A 22,103-nucleotide genomic window follows, 5' to 3' on the forward strand; every position below is an offset into this window, starting at 1 on the left:
CTCCTTGAAACCAGGTGGTCTGTCATCTCTGAAAGAGTGGCTCCTATTTGCTGGGCTTTCATAGTGTGCTATACACTTTACATCTTATCCTCAAAACAGAACTGTGAGTTAGGTATTAGCATCTCCTATTTATGAGTAAACTGAGGCTTAAAGGGAAAAACTAGCCCAAGGCAAGATAACTAATAAATACCACCATTGATGACTGAGCCTTAAGCCAGTGCCCTAATATGTCTCATTTTACTTGGTTCTGTCTGTGTCATCTGTCCCCTGGACATTTTCTAGTAAAGTCTATATAAAGGACCACTTGAGCCCATGACTTGGGCTCACTCTTTCATTTGAACAACAAGACACCTTATTGGTTTTATTACGGATGTCATCATCACCCAGCCTTCAGCGACTCAAGGTGTCATTTTTTTCTGCCTTCCTTATACCCACTGTGTTAATTTCTGGACCCCAGGTTTTCAAGCCATTGACAAATTCAGTGTGTCTGTAATGTCTCCTTAGTGATTACTGAAGGAACTTGTTATGTTAGCCAAGAGAATACCTGGGGTGGTACTAGGATAATATCCACCTTCAAAGAGATGAATATTCAAGAGTGGACAAATGTCTATGGTTCCTAAGGGCAAAGCCAGGCAGAGTGAGTCATGCAGAAAAGAATGCCAATTAATCAGGGCTGCTCAGTAATCCTAATATCAAAACCACGCCCCAGAACCTCGATTTCTCTCCAGACACCAACTCCAAGATCCTCCACGGGGATGTGGGATTTAAGTTTAGGCGCTTGCGTCTCACTGCAGCCAGAGGCCCCAGAGCCCGCCCCCAGGGACCCGCCCCCGCTCTCAGGGACGCTGGACGCCGGACGCCGGACGCCGTATCCTGGCAACGCAGACTCTGAGCCTGAGCGCGCCCGCTGGCTCTTTGCTCAGAGCTCAGCCCTACATAGATCGGCTTCTGCCATGGCCTCCAAACAAACCAAAAAGAAAGAGGTGCATCGTATCAACTCGGCGCACGGATCGGATAAATCGAAAGAGTAAGGGACCTCTGCCTGCCCGTCCATCCCTTGGTCTAGTCCCTCGGCATCATCACTAGTTCTGGGGCTGCCTCCCCGTAGCAAACTCTGCCAGGGCAGAAGTTTAGTGGCCTCCTGGCAGCTTGTCTTCTCTAGTAAACCAGATCCAGGAGGTGCTTGCTCTCATACTTCTCTCTTACCTGTCTTGATTCACTTCCTTTCCCAAAGCCCCTGATTTTCTTGCTTTGGGTGCTCTCGGCTCCCATGGATGAATCTCCCACCCCTCCTCTGCTTCACAGTCCTCTCAGACAGTTAGAAAGGCCATAGCTTTCCTAAGAAAGAGGCATAACTCAAAGACTTCTGGTCAAAGCCACATCTGCATGGCCCCAGAAATGATACAGACAGAGAAGGACAGACAGACATGGACACATTTTATCTTAATGGTGATTTGCTAGTATGCATCTGCCCGGTCCAACGACTACGACCTTTAATCAGATATAATCAGACATGAAGTGGCTTCAAAACCTTCAAACAGCATAAATGTATAGTTCATGTTACTAAGGTTTACTCTGAGAAAGTAGAAGTAGACCCTCAATCAGGGAATCTTTACGGTGCCTTTGTCCTGGGCTGGTGTTAGGTGGTGTGTCTTAGGATGTACTTTCCCACGATTATTACTTTCTTTGGTCGGTTTCCCTAGAGATATCCAGTTTTCAGCAGCACAGGACTGGGCCTATTGTTTGAACTTGTGCCATTTCTAACGTTCATTTCCACTTGACAATCCCAGCTGCCAGCCCTGCTTCAGTGGGATCATTCATGTTCTTCACGCTCTGCCTGATGGGAAGGGTGATGCAATCAATCATTTCAAATTGAAGTTTTACATACTTGATGCCTGTTTCTCCATTTCCTTCCCTGGCTGAAAAATTCCACATTGGACTGATCCCTAGGATTCACTGATCCCTAGGATTTAAACTCTTTCTCTTTGTGAATTCTTCTCCCAGACTCATTCCCATGTCTGTGAATCTCTAGTCCCTTAGTTCTAACCTCTCTCATAAGCAGGTTTCCAATTACCTGGCAGATAATCCACTCCTTTTACTAGCTTAAATTTTAGATGTAACATATATAAGTAATATTACATATACAATTTTATATAGATATTACATGTCTAATAGGATTGCTCTACTTCTGTGTACCAAAGTCAGGTCTTTTCAGCATTGTCTAAGGGTTTCCATTCCTCTAGGTCCAAGGCCAAGGAGACCCGTCAGAATCAGGCCTCTATTACTTCTCTAATGTTACGTTCCACTAGCTTCCTCTCCATTCCCTCGGTCATCTCAGGATTGTTCCCATCGCAGGTCTTTACACTTGCTGTTTCCCATATTGGAAAGCTTTTCTGCTCAAATATCTATATAGTTTTCTCTCTCCCTTCCTTCAGTAGTTTACCTAAATATCATTTTCTCCCGTTAGCTTCTTTGGCCACTTGATTTAAAATTACAACTTCTACTTCTCTGCCAAAACAAAACAAAACAAAACAAAACAAAACAAAACAAAACTCCCTGTCTTCCTTCACTCCTTTGTTTATTTTCATTGACTTTTTTTTTTCTCATTTAACATGCTATATATTTCACTTTTTAAAAACTACATATTTTTTTCATTTGTCTTCCCAATAGGGAAGGCAGGGATTTTTCCTTTTCTATTTTATATACTGTTGAATTCTTAGTACTTAGAGTATTCCAAGGTCATATGTAGTTGCTCTCAAAAGTGTTTAGTGAATGAATGAGGGACTCTCTTAACTAGGAGACATTAAAGGATTGCAAAAGAATTTTGAATACACCCTCCCCATACACACACACAAATAACTAAGTCACTGATGTTATAAGTAATACACATTGAAGGCTCACAACTCTTTAGGAGCTTTGGGAAAATATTGGACTTTAATGAGTTTATATCCTGGAAGAGATGTGACTGTTAACTCCCATAAAGAAACTTATCAAACCAGACACCATAAAACACATTACTTGCCCTGATCCTGTGATGGTTGTATTACACAATAGAAACTAGATCCCCACTGGTAAGGTGCAAACTCTCTTCTTACTAAGAATTCTTATTTCTTTTTGAGATAGTAATACATGTCTAATATGTTTTTTCTAGAAAATATGTGAATTATGTCAATAAAAATGTATGCATATATTTATGAAAATAGAAGAGGAAGGGCAAAGAGTTATTTTTTAAAAGCTAAGATTTGTTAGAAACTATCTATTGAGCATCAAACACCAAATCATTAGGTTTTTCTGTAGCATTAAATGATAGGATGTTAAGTTCATTATAAATCAAGTCTATTTTCTAAGTTTAACTAAAGAACTGATCACAGAACCTAAGCTCACTCATAGATGTAGGACAGACAAAGTGTCACTTAGTATGAGGCATAGAGATCAATGTCTAGCAAGGCCCTTTATTTAAAATACACAAGGAGATTTAGAGTAAGTTTTTATGTCATTTTACCACACCTTGTGTTTACACATCCAATAAATGTGACCAACTCTAACATGGTCCTGGATACAGAAATAAAAGAAAGTCTTCAGAGCCTTGGAAATGGCTATGCAATAGAATCTTATTCTCCTAGAGATGCCATCTCTGGCATCTCTCTTTTGCCCTAAAATTATGTGTCACACTGGGAATAAGTGTCATGTTTGGCTTTTGCCTCATTTGGCAACTAGCACATAAAAAAAGTCACCATGTGGTTATTAAATGAGCTCATAGTTATGTTATCCACCTTGGTTTTCATTCCTTCTGAATTTGATTAAAGCCCAATTTTCCTTCTCTTTCCTTTTTGATCTGCCATTGGCAAAGTTCAAAAACTGAGATGTTACAACTGATTACAGCAGAATCATCTATGTTCACATTAATAAGTAAATATAACTTTAAATCACCAAGAAAAACTATTCCAGGTAACTAAGCTGTAAGTCTTTTACATTAAACAATTTCTATTTTATCTATTTCCTAGTTCTCTGTATCAGCCAGTATGAAATCACTATTCTAGGGTGATTCACTCTGGCATCAGTTTTTTGACATTGGACAAGTCATTTTCTATTCTGACATTTAGTTTTCTTTTCTTTAAAGGGGGAGCCCTTTAATTAAAGTTGCTCTTACCCCAGCATGTCCTGTTCTTCTTTCACTGCTTTATATTTTCCTCCAGTTCTAAGTTTCCATGATTTTATCAGATAAATTTTTTAACTTCACTGGACTCATAATTGGTGAGGGGATTTTGTTACAGTAAAATGTTTAAAATCACGGTTTAATTGATTGTTCTGTTAATCATCTTTTAACATAACAATTTTTAACATAACTTTAACATAACATCACAACCGTCACAGATTTTAACTCTCGTTATCAGTATCTTAGTTTGAGCTACTGTAACAGAATACCATAGACTGGGTAGCTTAAACAACAAACATTTGTTTCCCGCAGTTCTGGAGGCTAGAAGTCAACAAGCAGGGTGCCAGCATGGTCAGGTTCGGGGAAGGCTCTCTACTTCAGGGATCCCCACCCACTGGGGCTGTGGATCAGTACCAGTCTGATCCATGGCCTGTAAGGACCTGGGCTGCGCAGCAGAAGGTTACAGGCAGGGGAGTCAACATTTCCACATTTCCACCTGAGCTCCCCCTCCTGTCAGATTAGCAGTGGCATTAAATTCTCATAGGAGTGCAAATCCTATTGTGAACTGTGCATACAAGGGATCTAGGTTGTATGATCTTTACAAGAATCTAATGCACCCCCTCTCCATCCGTGGAAAAAAAATTGTCTTCCATGAAACTGGTCCCTGTGTGCCAAAAAGGTTGGGGACGACTGCTCTACTTAACTCACAAATATCCGTCTTTTTGTATCCTCACGTGCTAGAGAGAGAGAAGGCTGGTTAGTTCTGTTACTTTTCTTATAAGGACAATAATCGCATCATGAGGTCCCACCCTCATAACCTAATTACCTTCCAAAGACCCCATGTCCTAAAACTATTCCATTGAGAATTAACATTTTAAGATGTGTATTTTGGGAGGGGAGTCACTGATATGCAGTCTGTAATATAAACTAATAACAATTAGCAATTATAAACACATTTAAATTAATTGATCAATCTAATTGATTTGAAAACTAATAGGTGCTACAGAGATTCATTCACCAGTTAGATGCCACTGGATTGATTTGTAGTGATATCAAGACAAAAATTTGATCTTCTTGGAAGTACTAAATATAATTCTTTGTGTATATTATAGACAACACAATAGAGACAAAAGAAGTCATGCAATTTAAGTATTGACAATATTAATGTATAAACTTTATACACTAAAATACTTGGAACCTTAATGGGAAGTCTTAGATAGGGAAACAATTTGATGTTTATAGTCATAAAATTTTTTTCACTTCCAAAAGGACATTCAAACCAAGATTGAAAAACAGGTCATCTCTTAAACTAACAAGAACCATATAGCCTTGTAGATTTGTACTTATAAAATAATATTAAGCCTCTTTCAAAAACAGAATAAAATATATTTCATAATTTTCAAGTTATCTAACTTATGACTAAAACCAACACCTAAATTTTATAGAATTTTCAAAAATGATCAACATGTCTCTCTATAGGAAATTTGAAAAGGATACTATTACAAAAGCTGAATTCAAGATTTAGTACAATGAAAACCAACATAAAATAGAGGAATAAATATCTTGCTGTGTATTAGATTAAGTGAATTCTTTCTTAGTTGTCTGAGGCCCAAGAGAGAGATAATCCAATGAAACTATGCAACAGAGGTTGGTACCTAACATGTTCCTCTACCTGCAGCATTCAGAAAAGAAACCTCCCCTAAGTCAGCAGGACACATTAGGGAGGTGCTCTCTGTAACCCGAAAGGTCCAGTTCGCATAGCTCACACCAGAAGGCAGAGGTAAGAGGTGAAACTGTCAACAACCCAGGGGTCACCTGAGTCTTGTGATTTCCTCAGATGACCTGTGTGGAACTCAACAACTATAGTCAATTAACAAATTTAAAAAGTCGGTTGGAATGAGCATCCCCCAAAGTTCTACAATATGGCCAAGGACTTTGATTGTACATTGTTCTTTTTTTAGTAGCCATTCCAAATACCGTGAGATGCATTGTTACAGGAAGTCTCTTGTCCTCCTAAAAGCCACCTCACTTCTCTCTAAGAAGAATGGCCCAGTCCTCTCCCAAGTCCACAAAGGGGAGGTGATAGCATTGCTTTCGTGTAAATAATGTAATGCAACATTTTTAAAATCTTCACCTTAATACTTTTGTATTTAGTTTTATTTTGAATGATCAGCCTCTTTGGTCCCCCTTTTTGTCCCCCAGTTTGAGATGTATGAAGGCTTTTGCTCTCCCTGGGAGCGGGTGGAGGCAGCCAGGGCTTACCTGTACATTGACTTTAGACCAGTTGAATAAAAGTGCACCTTAAAAATGGAAAAAAAAAAAAAAAAAAAAAAAAAAAAAAGAAAGATCAACTTCAGTGACAGAAACTTTCCCAGAGGATAGCTTATTCTTTATGCCTATTTCCCAATTATTTATTGAGCATTGCCCATGCCTAAGTCACTGGTAGGCCCTAGGTAATAAGGAATTCTGAAACATGATGCTTTCTGTCAAGGGATTTATACTCTGGGGCCAGGGAAGGGAGGATTCATATAGAAGTAACTAGGAGATACAGAGTAATGCCACATTTGACAGGAGAAACTTGTTGGAAGTCATAGAAGAAATCATGCGTTGGTGTGGGGGTAAAGTAGAGAAATCATGAGACTCCTAAAATGAGTTAGAGGAGAGGAAGAACACTTCCAACTGGGGCTGGTTTTTCATTGCATCTGTCTAATAGCCACTCTTCCATTTCAAAAGGCATAGGTTAGTGGGGTGGTTAGTGCAGGCAACAGGAAAGTGGGGCACAGGTTATCCAAGTTGAATCATAAAGCATCTAAGACGAGTATCCAGCAGAATGACAAGGATAGATTAAATAATTCAAACTATATGTATTGGGGAAATACACATTGTTTCAAACATCAAAATGGTGATTTATGATGTACAATTTGACAATTGCATAGAATTTATGCTGGATTAGAAATCACTATAAGAAATAGTGATGGTTTGAGATAATGGGGGAATGCGTGATTCTTGATCCTCCTGATGATAGTGAGGAACATATTAAATGGGATTTGAGTGTGCACCGTGCACAGCAGATCTGTAAGATGATTGTGGTTAAAGACTATACAAGCCAAGTTTCCAGTCTCCAGTTGCAGTTTTAATATATGATGATGATGTCCAGGCCAGGATGCCATCCTGTCTGAAAAAGAAAATAAAAATGTTTAAATAAAATTCAATGACAGATTTCTGAATGCCTTGCCTTACTTATTTTGCATTCTCTCTAGGGCCTGAATATATATTTTACATTTTATATTATATATTTCATAAATGCATGTGTAACTTAATTGAGTTGAACAGCAAACTCAGTGCAGGAGCTAAATCATAACCCCCCTGACTGAGAACCAGACAGAAACTGGGAGAGCCCAGAGGGAAAAGGCCCTGTCACAGTCATCTGCAGCACCTGGGACAACACTTGGCACAGATTCGGACATTTTACAAATGTCAGTTGTATGTCTTTAAGTATAAAAAACACAGCAAAATTCCATGTTTAATAAGGATACCCCTTTATTTTTAATAGGGCCTTTAGTTCTCCCTTTGAAATAGTCTCAATCTGAGCATTTGTTTAGTAATTTGGCATCATTTAAGAGTTATCTCCAGTAATGAAATCTTTTCTTAATCATCCAGTTGGTAGTTTTGAGGGAGAAACAATTCTGTTTATTCTGTAGAATTATTATAGAGGTAGAATTAGACTGAAAAGACTTAAATTAACAAACTAATGGAATTAGTACTTCGTTGTTACCTAAAAACATAATCAATTTTATTCTTTGAAACTAATAACACTGTTGCTGATACTTTTAGATTAGTGGTCCCCAACGTTTTTGGCATCAGGGAGCAGGATCGGTTTTGTGGAAGACAATTTTCCACCAATGAGGGTGGGCAGGGGGAATGCAGTATTTCTCATAAAGAGTGCACAACCTAATAGCTTCTCATAGGAGTGCACAACCTAGATCCCTCACATGTGCAGTTCACAATAGGGTACGTGCTCCTATGAGAATGTAATGTGTTCACTGATCTGACAGGAGGCAGAGCTCAGGCAGTAGTGCATGCTCACCCACTGCTCACTTCCTGCTGTACAGCCCAGTTCCTAACAGTCCATGGACCTGTACTAGTACTGCGGTGACCTAGGGGTTGGGGAACCCTGTTCTAAATGAGCAAAATAATAGTAACTTAATCAAAAGTGGCTATGTAAAGATTTTAATTGACTTTAATATTATTTTGACACTTCTAGGTCACCAATTAGGTATGTCTCCTAATGCTATCCCTCCCCCCTACCCCCTCCCCACAATAGGACCCAGTGTGTGATGGTCCCCTTCCTATGTCCAAGTGATCTCATTGTTCAATTCCCACCTATGAGTGAGAACATGCGGTATTTGGTTTTCTGTTCTTGCGATAGTTTGCTGAGAATGATGGTTTCCAGCTGTATCCATGTCCCTACAAAGGACACGAACTCATCTTTTGTTATGGCTGCATAGTATTCCATGGTGTATATGTGCCACATTTTCTTAATCCAGTCTGTCACTGATGGACATTTGGGTTGATTCCAAGTCTTTGCTATTGAGAATAGTGTCACAATAAACATACGTGTGCATGTGTCTTTATAGCAGCATGACTTATAATCCTTTGGGTATATACCCAGTAATGGGATGGCTGGATCAAATGGTATTTCTAGTTCTAGATCCTTGAGGAATCGCCACACTGTTTTCCACAATGGTTGAACTAGTTTACAGTCCCACCAACAGTGTAAAAGTGTTCCTGTTTCTCCACATCCTCTCCAGCACCTGTTGTTTCCTGATTTTTTAATGATTGCCATTCTAACTGGTGTGAGATGGTATCTCATTGTGGTTTTGATTTGCATTTGTCTGATGGCAAGTGATGATGCGCATTTTTTCATGTGTCTGTTGGCTGCATAAATATCTCCTTTTGAGAAGTGTCTGTTCAGATCCTTTGCCCACTTTTTGAAGGGGTTGTTTGTTTTTTCTTGTAAATTTGATTGAGTTCTTTATAGGTTCTGGATATTAGCCCTTTGTCAGATGAGTAGATTGCAAAAATTTTCTCCCATTCTGTAGGTTGCCTGTTCACTTTGATGGTATTTTTTTTTTTTTTTTTTTTTGCTGTGCAGAAGCTCTTTAGTTTAATTAGATCTCATTTGTCAATTTTGGCTTCTGTTGCCATTGCTTCTGGTGTTTTAGACGTGAAGTCCTTGCCCATGCCTATGTCCTGAATGGCATTACCTAGGTTTTCTTCTAGGGTTTTTATGGCTTTAGGTCTAACAGTTAAGTCTCTAATCCATCTTGAATTAATTTTCATATAAGGAGTAAGGAAAGGATCCAGTTTCAGCTTTCTACTTATGGCTAGCCAATTTTCCCAGCACCATTTATTAAATAGGGAATCCTTTCCCCATTTCTTGTTTTTGTCCACAAATTATTTAAATCAAGGAATTTGTATAATATGAAAGATTGGATAGAAACATTACTAATCTTTCTTATTTTCAACCTTGATAATGAATATATGCATATGTTGTCATGCCATGTTACACAAGTGGCCAACAAGGTGCTATGAAATTTTATTTTAGCATTCCTTCCCAGGGTAGCTACAAGCTAATTAAGTACAGGTTTTAAGGCTATAGCTATGTTAATTTGTATGGCTGAATTAGCACATAGCACATTTTTAAAGTAAATAAGCATATATTTATGTTTTCTTTTCTTGTTTTTGGGGGTCTCTTTTTAAGTTGGTGGTGGTGTCAAAATGAAGGCCATAATCCAAATATTTTGTAATTATTTTTTTCCATCTTTCTGACCTGGAGATATTAATTAATTAATATATTAAACATCAGAATTTAATACATTACTTCAGTTGGATTCTCAGAAGATTAGTATGCCCATTTTACCTCTGTTTCCTCACCTCACCGTCTCCAGTTCAGCGTACTTTCGGACCGATCTGCCCACAGTTGCTTGCTTTCCAGAGATTCTCAGAGGCCAGGGTCAACCCAAAGCTATTGCTCAGTTTCTCATCAAAGTTTCTGCAGCATTTGTTTCTGAGTGGTACTATTTAGAAACTACTATTTCTGTGTGTGTGTGTGTGTGTGTGTGTGTAGAGCCATATTCAGCGGAGCTATCTACTAAATCCAAGGGGATGTGTATCAAGGTGAATTATCAAATTAATAAAAAAAACTACAGGTTATTAAAGCTTTATGGATAGGCCAGGCGCGGTGGCTCACACCTGTAATCCCAGCACTTTGGGGGGCTGAGCCAGGCGGATCACGAGGTTAAGAGATCGAGACCATCCTGACCAACATGGTGAAACCCTGTCTCTACTTCTCTACTAAAAATACAAAAATTAGCTGGGCTTGGTGGCACACGCCTGTAGTCCCAGCTACTTGGAAGGTGAGTCAGGAGAATCGCTTGAATCTGGGAGGCAAAGTCTGCAGTAAGTGGAAATTGTACCATTACACTCCAGCCTGGTGACAGAGCAAGACTGTCTCAAAACAAAACAAAACAGAACAAACAAAAAACCTTACGGATATAAAGGCAAAGGGACAGAAAGTAGGAAGAACTGAGAACTATTTTCCTTGCTTTTGTCCCAGGTATGAACCAGAAATACCTGGGAAAAAACCGAGTTTAATCAGGTAAGGTTAAGGTCAAGGGTAAAGGCTGTCCTGTGCAAATTGGCAATGGGGCCCTTTCAGCATACTGAAAAATGCAAATTAATTAATTAGAAATTTGAGACAAAGCCTCATCTTTGTTCTACCTTGAGTCAGGGTCTAAGATCAGTTTGGAACTACTTTGTACCACAAAGAGGTTATGAGCAAAATGGTTGGCAGTTTCTTTTTTTTTTTTTTTTTTTTTGCTTCTTTACTTTTCCCTTCCAAATTTAGTTTCAATGATACATGTGCAGGTTTCTTATATGGGTAAATTGCACGTTGCTGGAATTTAGTTTACAAATTATTTCACCAACCAGGTCCTCAGTACAGCATCAGATAGGTAGTTTTTCCATACTCCTCATCCTCCAACCTCCACCCTGAAGTAGGCCCTGGTATCTATTGTTCCCTTATTTGTGTTGTATGTGCTCAGTGTTTAGCTACTATTTATAAGTGAGAACATGTAGTATTTGGTTTTCTGTTCCTGTGTTAATTCACATAGGATAATGGCATCCACTTCCATCCAGGTTGTGGCAAAGGACATAGTTTCACTTTTTATGACTGCATAGTATTCCATGGTGTATATGTACTATATTTCCTTTATCCATCCCACCGTTGATGGGCACCTTGGTTGATTCTATGCCTTTGCTATTGTGAATAATGCTACAATGAATATACACATGCATGTGTCTTTATGGTAGAATGACTTATTTTCCCTTGGGTATATACCCACGAAAGGGATTTCTGGGTCAAATGATGGTCCTGTTTTAAATTCTTTGAGAAATCTCCAAATTGCTTTCTTGGAAATGGCTGAACAAATTTGCATACCCTCCACCAATGTACAAGTATCCTCTTTTCCCTAAACTTCACCTGCATCTGTTATTTTTTGATTTTTTGTAATATCCATTCTTAATGGTGTGAGATGATTGGTATTTCTCTGATGATTAGTGATGTTGAGCATTTTTTCATATGCTTGTTGGCTGTCTGTTTATGTCCTTTGTCCATTTTAAGTGGGGTTGTATGTTTTTTGCTTGTTGATTTAAGTTCCTTATAGATTCTAGATATTAAACTGTTGTCAGATGCATAGTTTGCAAATATTTTCTTCCATTCTGTAGGCTGTTCATTTACTTTTTGATAGTTTCTTTTACTTTGGAGAAGCTCTTTAGTTTAATTAAGTCCTGCTAGTCAGTTTTTGTTTTTGTTGCAATTGCTTTTGGAGCCTTCATCATAAAATATTTTCCAGGGCATATGTCCAGAATGGTATCTCCTAGCTTTTCTTCTAGGGTGTTTTTTAAACAGTTTTACATTTTCCATTTAAGTCTTTAATTCATCTTCAGTTCCTTTATGTACATGGTGAAAGAAAGGGGTCCAGTTTCAATCTTCTATATATGGCTGGTCAGTTATCCCAGTACCATTTATTGAATAGAAAGTCCTTTCCACATTACTTGTTATTGTTAACTTTGTCGAAGATCAGATGGTTGTAGGTAGGTAACTTTATTTCCATGTTCTGTAACCTGTTCCATTGGTCTGTGTGTCTGTTTTTGTATCAGTATCATACTGCTTCAGTCATTGTAGCCTTGTAGTATAGTTTGAAGTTGGCAAACATGATGCCTCCAGCTTTGTTCTTTTTGCATAGCATCGTCTTGGCTATTTGGGTTCTTTTTTGGTTCCATATGCATTTTATGATAGTTTTTTTCCAACTCTGTAAAATGACATGGGTATATTGATAGGAATAGCACTAAATCTCTAAATTGCTTTGGGCAGCATGGTCATTTTAACAATATTGATTATTCTTATCCATGAGCATGGGATGTTTTTCCATTTATTTGTGTCATCTCTGATTTCTTTAAGTAATATTTTATAATCCTTCATGTAAAGTTCTTTCATCTCCTTGGTTAGCTGTATGCCTAGGTATTCTATTCTTTTGTGGCTATTGTGAATGGGATTGCATTTTTAATTGGATCTCAGCTTGGATGTTTTTGGTGTATATAAATGCTACTGATTTTGGTACATTGGTTTTGTATCCTGAAACTTTGATGAAGTTATCAGGTCTAAGAGCCATTGGGCTGAGACTTTAGAGTTTACTATGTATAGAATCATACAGTCTACAAAGAGAGAGAGTTTGACTTCCTCTATTCCTATTTGTATGCCTTTTATGTATTTTTCTTGCCTTATTGCTCTGGCTAGGACTTCCAGAGCTATTTGGAATAGGAGTGGTGAGAGCAGGCATCCTTTTCATGTTCTGGTTCTCAAGGGGAATCTTTCCATCTTTTGCCCATTCAGTATAATGCCAGCTGTAGTTTTTCATAAATGGCTCTTATTATTTTGGTGTATGTTCCTTAAATGCCTAGTTTGTTCAGTTTTTAATGTGAAGGGGGTAACAGATTTTTATCAAAAGCCTTTATTTATTATATTGAGATGATCATGTGGTTTTTGTTTTCAGTTCTGCTTATGTGATGAATAATGTTTATTGATTTGCTTTTGTTGAACCAACCTTGCATCCCATGAATAATGCCTACTTGATTGTGGTGAATCAGCTTTTTGATGTGCTGCTGGATTTGGTTTATTAGTATTTTGTTGAGGATTTTAGCATCTGCGTCCATCAAGAACCTTGTCCTGAAGGTTTTGTTTTGGGATTTTTTACATTGTGTCTCTACCAGGATTTGGTATCAGAATGATGCTAGCTTCATAGAATGAGGTGGGGGGGGGGTCCCTCCTCCTTGATGTGTTGGAGTCATTTCAGAGGGATTGGTACCAGCTATTCTTTGTATGTCTGGTAGAATTCTGCAGTGAATCCATCTGGTTTAGAGTTTTTTCTGGTTAGTAGGGTTTTTTTTTTTTTTACTGATTCAATTTTGGAACATGTCATCGGTCTTTTCAGGATTTCAGTTTCTTCCTGGTTCAAATTTGGTAGGTTGTATGTTTCCAGGAATTTATCCATTTCTTCTAGGATTTTTAGTTTGTTTGCATAGAGCTGTTTGTAATAGTCTCTGAGGGTTTTGGTTTTTTGTTTTTTGTTTTTTGTATTTCTGTGGAGGCAGTGGTCATGTGTTTTTTATTAGTATTAATAATAGCTAACAGTCTGTCAGTCTTATTTATCTTTTCTAACAAAATTACTTTTGGTTTTGTTGATCACTTGTATGTTTTTTTATGTTTCCATTTCTTTCAGCATGTCTCTAACTTTGGTTATTTCTTCCCCCTTCTAGCTTTGTGGTTGGTTTGCTATTGTTTTTCTAGTTCCTCTTGTTGTGATGTTAGATTGTTAATCTGAAAAGCATCTAACTTTTTGATGTGGGCATTTAGCAATATAAAATTCCCTTTTAACACTGCTTTAGCAGTGTCCCAGAGAGTCTTGTATGTTGTATCTTTGTTTTCTTTAGTTTCAAAGAATTTCTTGGTTTCTGCCTTAATTTCATTGCTTACCCAAAAGTCATTTCAGGAACATGTTGTTTAATTTCAACTTAATTATATGAGTTTTAGAGATCTTGGTTTTGATTACTTCTTACAACGCTGTGGTGCAAGAGTGGTTGGTATGATTTCAAAATTTTTTCAATTTGTTGAGAATTACTTTGTTGTCTAAGACATGGTTGATTTTACAGTATGTGCCATGTGAAAATGTGAAGAATGTATATTCTGTTTTTATTGTGTGGAGTGTTCTGTAGATGTTTGTCAGGTCCATTTGGTCATGTGTCGAGTTTAGATCCTGAATATCTTTTTTAATTTTCTGCCTTGATGATCTGTCTAATACTGTCAGTGGGGTGTTAAGGTCTCCCAGTATTATTGTGTGGTTATCTAAGTCTCTTCATAGTTTTCTAGGAACTTGTTCGATGAATCTGGGTGCCCCAGTTTGGGATGCATATGTTTAGGATAGTTAAGTCTTCTTTTTGAACTGAGCCCTTTATCATTATTTAATCGTCTTCTTTGTCCCTTTCGATTATTGTTGGCTTAAATTCCTTTTTGTCTGAAATAAGAAGAGCAACTTTTGCTCTTTTTTGTTTTCTATTTGTTTGATAGATCTTTCTCTATCTCTTTACTTGGAGCATATGGTTGTCATTGCATGTGAGATGGGTCTCCTGAAGATAGCCTGAAACTATCTTAAGTTCTGCTTCTTTATCCAACTTACCACTCTGTGCCTTTTAAGTGGGATGTTTAGCCCATATATATTCAGGGTTAACAAGGTGTGGATTTGATTCTGTCATCATGTTGTTACTTGGTTGTTATGTAGACTTGTCCGTGTAGTTGATTTATAGTATCAATGGTAGACTTTATTTTGTAGTTTATTTATAGTGTAAATTCCATAGTTGACTTATAGTGTCAATGTAGGTGATTTATAGCGTCAATGTACTTTACCGTCTTTTTGTGGTGGCCAGCAACAATCTTTCATTTCCATATTTAGCACTCCCTTAAGGACCTCTTTTAAAGGAGGTCTGGTGGTAATGAATTCCCTTAGCGTATGCTTGTTTGAAAAGGATTTTATTTCTACTTCAGTTATAAAGCTTAGTTTGGCTGGATATGAAATTCTTGGTTGGAATTTCTTTTCTTTAAGGATCTTGAATATAGGCCTCCAATTTCTTCTGGTTGTAGCGTTTCTGCTGAAAGATCTTCTGTTAGACTGATGGGATTCCCTTTTGGCAGTGAATCCATCTGGGCCAGAGCTTTTTCTGGTTGGTAGATTTTTTGATTATTTAGGCGTAGGTGACCTGCCCCTTTTCTCTAGCTGCCTTTAATATTTCTTTCATTTGCATGAATCTTGGAGAATTTGATTACTATATGTCTTGGGGATGGTCACTTTGTGTAGCATCTCTCAGGGGTTCTCTAAATTTCCTGAATTTGAGTGTCAACCTCTCTATTGAGATTGAGGAAATTTTCATGGACAATGTCCTTAAATTCTGAGATCATTTATTTATCTTGGTCTATTCTGCTGTTAATACTACTAATTGTCTTACGAAATTCCTGTAGTGAGTTTTTCAGCTCTGTCAGATGAGTTTGGCTTTTCCTTAAAATGGCTATTTCATTTTTCCGCTCTCAAATCATTTTACTGGATTCCTTAAATTTGTTGGATTGGTTTTCAACTTTCTCCTGAATCTGTGCAATCTATGTTACCATCTAGAATCTGAATTTTATGTCGGTCATTTCAGTCTTTTGAGTCTGGTTAAGAACCATTGCTGGGGAGCTAGCATGGTCATTTGAAGATAAGAAGACACTTTGGCTTTTATAATTGCTGTGGTTCCTGTGCTGGTTCTTTCTCATCTGTGTGGGTTAGTATTCCTTTAATAATTGAAGTTATTGTCATTTGGATGGAGCATTTTTCTTTTATATTCTTTGATGCCCTTGAGGGTTTGACCATGGTATAAGTTGAGTTTAGTCAACTGGCTTCATTTCTGGTTGATTTCAGGGGGACATGACCAAGATCAGCACTCCTGGGCTGCATGCTCTAACCCTGGGTGGCTGGGACCAAGCCTGTGATTTTGTTCTCTGGCTCCTTGAAGTTAAGCACCTGCTGCATTGGAGGGGCCAAGATATTCCCAGTCAGCTGGCAACAACACTCCAATGGGGGGTGGTTTACAGTAAAAGCATTTCATTGTGGTGGTGTCACAGTGAGGTCTGCTATAAATGTGTGCTGGTGGTAAGTTGTCAAGGTCCACATGCATGTGCCCAAGCTGCTGGCTGCAGGGTGGCAGGATCCATTCACACATGCACGCTGGCATGAACAGACCAGTGGTGGGGTGATGGGGTCTGCATGTGTGCTCATGCAGTGCTGGCAGTAGGGTGGCAGGGTAGGTCCACATACACCTACATATGCCAGCACATTGGTACGGTAGCCAGGGGAGGCTGCAGGTGAGTGCATGCTGGCAACATTGTGTTACGGGGGTTGTAGGCAGGTACATGCTGGTGGGGTCCCATCTGTAGGAGCTCTCTGATGGTTAGACAGGGCTTTTTGGTCTAGAAAGCACCCCAGTTGAGCATCTGAGGCTGTGCTGCAAGCAGGTGAAGCCAGGCAGGGACTCTTGGAAAGACTGGTAGACAGGGAAATGCTCAGATTAGACTGTTCCCATTCAATGGGTAACATAACCCTGTTCTGTTCAGGTTCAGCTGTCAACAAAGGCCAAAACCACCTGGAGGAGCATGGCAAGCCTTGAGGGCTGGGCTCCCCTGTAGCCATTCCTGTGCCAAATTTTCTGGGCTCCTGATAGGCTGAAGTCCTGTCCTTGCCGCCTCTCCAGGAAGCTCTCTATGCCAGCTCAAATGTCTGTGGGCATCGTAGGGTCTCCTGCAGCTGGGATTCTGAAAGTTCATGGCAAGAGTGGACCACTCCATGCCTATTTATCTCACTCCTTCCCCCAGGAGCTGCTCAGGGCCAGAAATGAGTCCTGGTGTTCGGCAACCCTATGTAGGGTCCCCAGCTTTCACCTCCTTCAGTGCAGGGTCTGTGTCCTCCCCCCATCTCCTCTCACTGCCCTCCGTCTGAAGATCTGTTCATAATGTGTCTGTCTTCTTGATGACCTAGGCTCTTGGGCAAACCTCTTCCTGATGTATCTAGTCAGCCTCCTTGGGAATTGTTTTTAAAAGGGATTAGTTTGAGCCTGCACATGTACTAGCCTTTGGGTTCTACGGATCTATTTTTTTTATGGATTTTGGTTAAAGTCTTTATGGAAACCATTTCACGTATTTGCATACTTCTTACAAATGTTAACTTTGCTGCTGAAAGGTGGCATATCCTGGGAAATGGCAAAAGCTTAAGATCTTAGTGGCCAGCATTACTTTGCTTGGAAACAGAGTAGCAGAAGCAGCCTGTGTCCCAAACTGCTCTCCTGGGTCATTGTCTCTCACAAGGATTCAGGTGCCCTCAGGGAAACATAAGGCACTGCAGCCCGATCTGGCCTCTTTTATCCTTTCCTGGAGTTTTCGTCTCTCTCCCATCTGCCTCCTGCCTTGTTTTCTGTCTCTTACCTATAAATTAAGTCATTCTATGATGGTCTTAGTTTCTCTTCTCTCCCCTTTGATTAAAACAATTATTCTTTACTTAAGATTACTAAATTAACATCTCTGAACCTTATCATGTGATTAAGCTCATGTTCAAGTGGACAAACATATCTGGATGTGCTCCCCTACTCCAAATTAAATCAGTCTAAATGGGAGTCATCCTTTTCTCTCCCAACCATATACACACTTCTTATGTTGCTATTTTTAGGGAATGTTACTTCTATCTTCCCTGTAATCTTAACTCTAGAGATCAGTCATCTTTGACCTCTCCCTCTCTTTTACCCATCACATCCACATGGTTTCTTTGTTCTTTCAGTTGTTCACCTTGGCTCCACATTCACTTTCTTCCCTGCCATCCTCTAGTTGAGGCCCTTTTAAACTCTAGGTGGAACCACTTGAGAAAACATTCTCATTCCCTTTTCTTTAGTCAAGGCTTTTCTTATGTGAATTACTTTATATGTAGTGCTGTCAGTAATTTTTGTAATCTACCGTTTTGCTGGTAGAATGGTCCTGCTCTTTTTGAAAAAAGAAGAATGAAAGAAGGGAGACAGGGAGAGAGGGAGAGAGACAAAAGAGAGAGAGAAAAAGAAAATGCTCTAAGCGATCAGCTCTGCAACTAGCTTCAGCTCCCACCTATTCTCTATATCAACTAAATGCTACCATCCTATTTATCATTATTCCACTTTTCTACTTCTACCCCCTGCCCATTTCCTTTTCTATGTTTATAGTAACTTTCGTGCTATACCTAATTCCATCCCTATCTATGAAACCATAAAGCCCACATTTACTTTCCAAGTTGAAAACAATTTTTCTCTCTCTTCTGTACTAATAAAGTACTTTGTTTTAAATTTTGTTATACGCCTCTTCATTTGTGCCTATGCATTTTAATTATTGCATTATTTATTCTCATTCATTTTATTTGAGAATAGAAACTGAATCTTTGCATTTACCCAAGCACGATGTATTGAAAAATAAATAAATGTTGAACTTTTAAAGTTAAAAGACCATTTAAATAATTTTTGTAAAACTAAGTGAAACACAGAATGCCCTGACCCAAAATAGTTCAATTATCTAATTCTATTCATATTCTGATTCCGTGAGGGTATTAGCTGACACTACTTAAGGCAGCATGCTGGTTGCACATTGTATGAGTAAATTGCCTCCCACTATGAATAAAATCATGTCCTTACACTGAACAGCATGCCTGAAGAAAACAATGGCAAAATTTCAGACTCTAATGTTATTGAAATTTTAACATCTCTACAGTGAATTACTTCTATGAAATAATCTAATTAAAGCAAATATATGAATGCATCAGTATGTTTATATGTGCATATAAGCAAGATTCTGCTGTGTTTCTACTGCTTCAGAGTCTGTAGTGGCTTTATACCTTTGTACTATATACTAATTTTATTATGTATAAAGACAGTTTTCACCTTTCCCAACTCCAGATTATGTAGGATATTTGATATGCCAAGAATAGATACATATAAAAAACAATATGTAGACAAAACAAATTTTATTGTGTATGACTTAGGTAATCAACCATATAATAGAATATCGATTTAAATGTAACTATTTATTAAAAGTTTAGTAACAGATATTCCTGCTATCATGAAGTGATGTTTGTAATTTCCTGAAGCTGCCTTTTAAAATCCCCAGACTTGTTTTCTTTCCCTCCCTCCCTCCCTCCCGTCCTTCCTTCCAACGGTTTTATACGTTGATATACAATGCATTGCACATGTTTAAGGTATGCACTTTGATAAGTTCCGATGTGCATCTATACACATGAAACCTTCACCACTATCAAAACATAAACAGATCTATCATTTTAAAAAGTTTACTTCTGCCCTTAGTAATCTTTTCATCCTGTCCTGTCCCTTACTGATATCGGTTCCCAGAAACCACTCTTCTGTTTTCTGTCATTTTACTAGTTTGTATTTTCTAGAATTTTGTATAAATGGAATCAAACCTATGTACACGTTTTGTATGGCTTCTTGTAATCATAATTATTTATTTTATTTTTATTAATACATAACTGTACATATTTATAGGGTCATGTGATATTTTGGTAAATGCATACAGTGTGTAATGATCAAGTCAGGGTAATTAGGATATCCGAGTTAGGCCATTGTTGCATTGCTGTAAAAGAATAATGGCTGGGTAATTAGGAAATGAGGTTGAATTGGCTCACAGTTCTGCAGAATGTACAGGAAGCATGGTGCTAACATTTGCTCAACTTCCGATGGGGCCCTCAGGAAGCTTATAATCATGGCAGAATGTGACAGAGAGCCAGCATGTCACATGCCAAGAGCAGGAGCAAGAGAGTAAATGGGGAGGTCTCAGACTCTTTTAAATAACCAGAACTCACTCATCACCAAGGGGATTGTGCTAATACATTCATGAGGGATCCACCCCCACAGTCAAATCACTTCCCACCAGGCCCCATCTTTATGACTGGGAATCACATTTCAACATGAGATTTGGAGTGGACAGACATCCAAACCATATCACCAACACCTCAAACATTTATTGTATCTTTGTGTTGAGAACACTCCAAATCTTCTGTTTCTGCTATTTTGATATATACAATAAATTATTGTTAAATATAGTCACTCTACTGTGCTATCAAACACTAGAACTTACTCCTATCTAACTGTGTTTTTGTACCCATTAACCAATATCTCTTTGCTCCCCCTAATTCTTACCCTTCTCAGCCTTTGGTAACCATCATTCTACTCTCTACCTCCATGAGATCAACTTTTTTAGCTTCCACCTATAAGTGAGACCATGGAATATTTATCTTTCTGTGCCTGACTTGTTTCACTTTATATAATGTCCTCCAGTTTCATCCCTGTTGCTGCAGATTACAGGATTTCATTTTTATGGCTAAATAGGACATTTTATTTATCCATTCATCTGTTGATGGACATGTAGGTTGATTCCATATCTTGGCTACTGTGAATAGTGCTGTAATAAATATGGAAGTGCATATATCCTTTTGATATACTGACTTCATTTCCTTTGGATATATATCCATTAGTGGGATTGCTATATCATATGGTAGCTCTATTTTTGTTTTTTTGAGGAAACTCTGTACTGTTTTTCATAGTAGCTGTACTAGTTTACATTCCCACCAGCAGTGTGCTAGCCTTCCTCTTTCTCAGCATTCTTGCCAGCATTTGTTATTTTTTTTGTCTTTTTGATAATAGTCATTTTAACTGAGGGTGTGATGGTGTCTTACTGTGGTTTTGATTTGTATATCTCTGATGATTAATGATGTTGAACATTTTTTTATATACCTCTTGGCCATTTGTAGGTCTTCTTTTGAAAAATGTCTATTGAGATCATTTACCCATTTTTTAATTGTATTATTTGGGTTTTTTTGGCTATTGAGTTGTTTAAGTTTTCTATATATTCTAATTATTAATGGATAGTAAGGTAGATGGTTTGTGAATATTTTTGCCCATTCTGTAGGTTGTCTCTTTGCTCTGTTAATTTTTTCCTGTACTGTGCAGGAGCTTTTTATCTTGATATGATCTCATGTGTCTGTTTTTGCTTGTGTTGCCTGTGCTTTAGAAATCTTATTAAAATATATATATTTGCTCAAACCAATGACCTTAAGCATTTTCCCAATCTTTTTTTCTAGTAGTTTTATAGCTTCAATTCTTACATTCAAATGTTTAACCCATTTTGACTTGATTTTTGTGTATGGTGAGAGGCAGGGGTCTAGTTTCATTTTTTTATGCATATGAATATCCAATTTCCCAGTGCCATTTATTAAAAAGACTGTTCTTTCCCTCAATGTATGTTTTTGGTGCCTTTGTCAAAAATGGGTTGACTGTAAATGTGTGGATTTATTTCTGGGTACTCTCTTCTGCTTCATTGGTTTATGTGTCTGGTTTTGTTGTTGTTGTTGTTTTGCCAGAATCGTGCTTCTTTGGTTATTACAGTTTTGTAATCTATTTTGATGTCAAGTAGTGTGATGCCTCGAGCTTTGTCCTTTTTGTTCAGGATTGCTTTGGTTATTCAGTGTCATTTGAGGTTCCATACAAATTTTAGAATAGTTTATTTTTTTATTTCTCTGAAGAATGACATTGATATTTTGGAAGGGATTGCATTGAGTCTGTAGATCACTGTGCCTAGTATGGATATTTTAACAATAATAATTCTTTCAATTTATAAGAATGAGTTTTTTTTCATCTTTTTGTGTGCTTTTCAATGTTTTAGTATTTTTTCAGTTTTCAGTATTTTAGTTTTCTTTGTAGAGATCATTCACTTCTTTGGTTG

The 22,103-nt window shown here is 38.0% G+C and overlaps 1 protein-coding gene across 1 annotated transcript in view; it reads left to right on the forward strand.

The window, feature by feature from the left end:
* Positions 1-882: 882 nt before the first annotated feature.
* Positions 883-22,103, forward strand: part of ADGB (androglobin) — a 243,507-nt gene continuing 222,286 nt past the window's right edge. The window contains exon 1 of the mRNA XM_026447399.1: positions 883-1,027. Within this exon, the coding sequence (XP_026303184.1) occupies positions 954-1,027 (74 nt within the window). The 5' untranslated portion in view covers positions 883-953. The remainder of the gene's footprint in view (positions 1,028-22,103) is intronic.

The sequence above is a fragment of the Piliocolobus tephrosceles genome, chromosome 5 (genome assembly GCF_002776525.5).
Source record: "Piliocolobus tephrosceles isolate RC106 chromosome 5, ASM277652v3, whole genome shotgun sequence".
Classification (NCBI taxonomy): Eukaryota; Metazoa; Chordata; class Mammalia; order Primates; family Cercopithecidae; genus Piliocolobus; species Piliocolobus tephrosceles.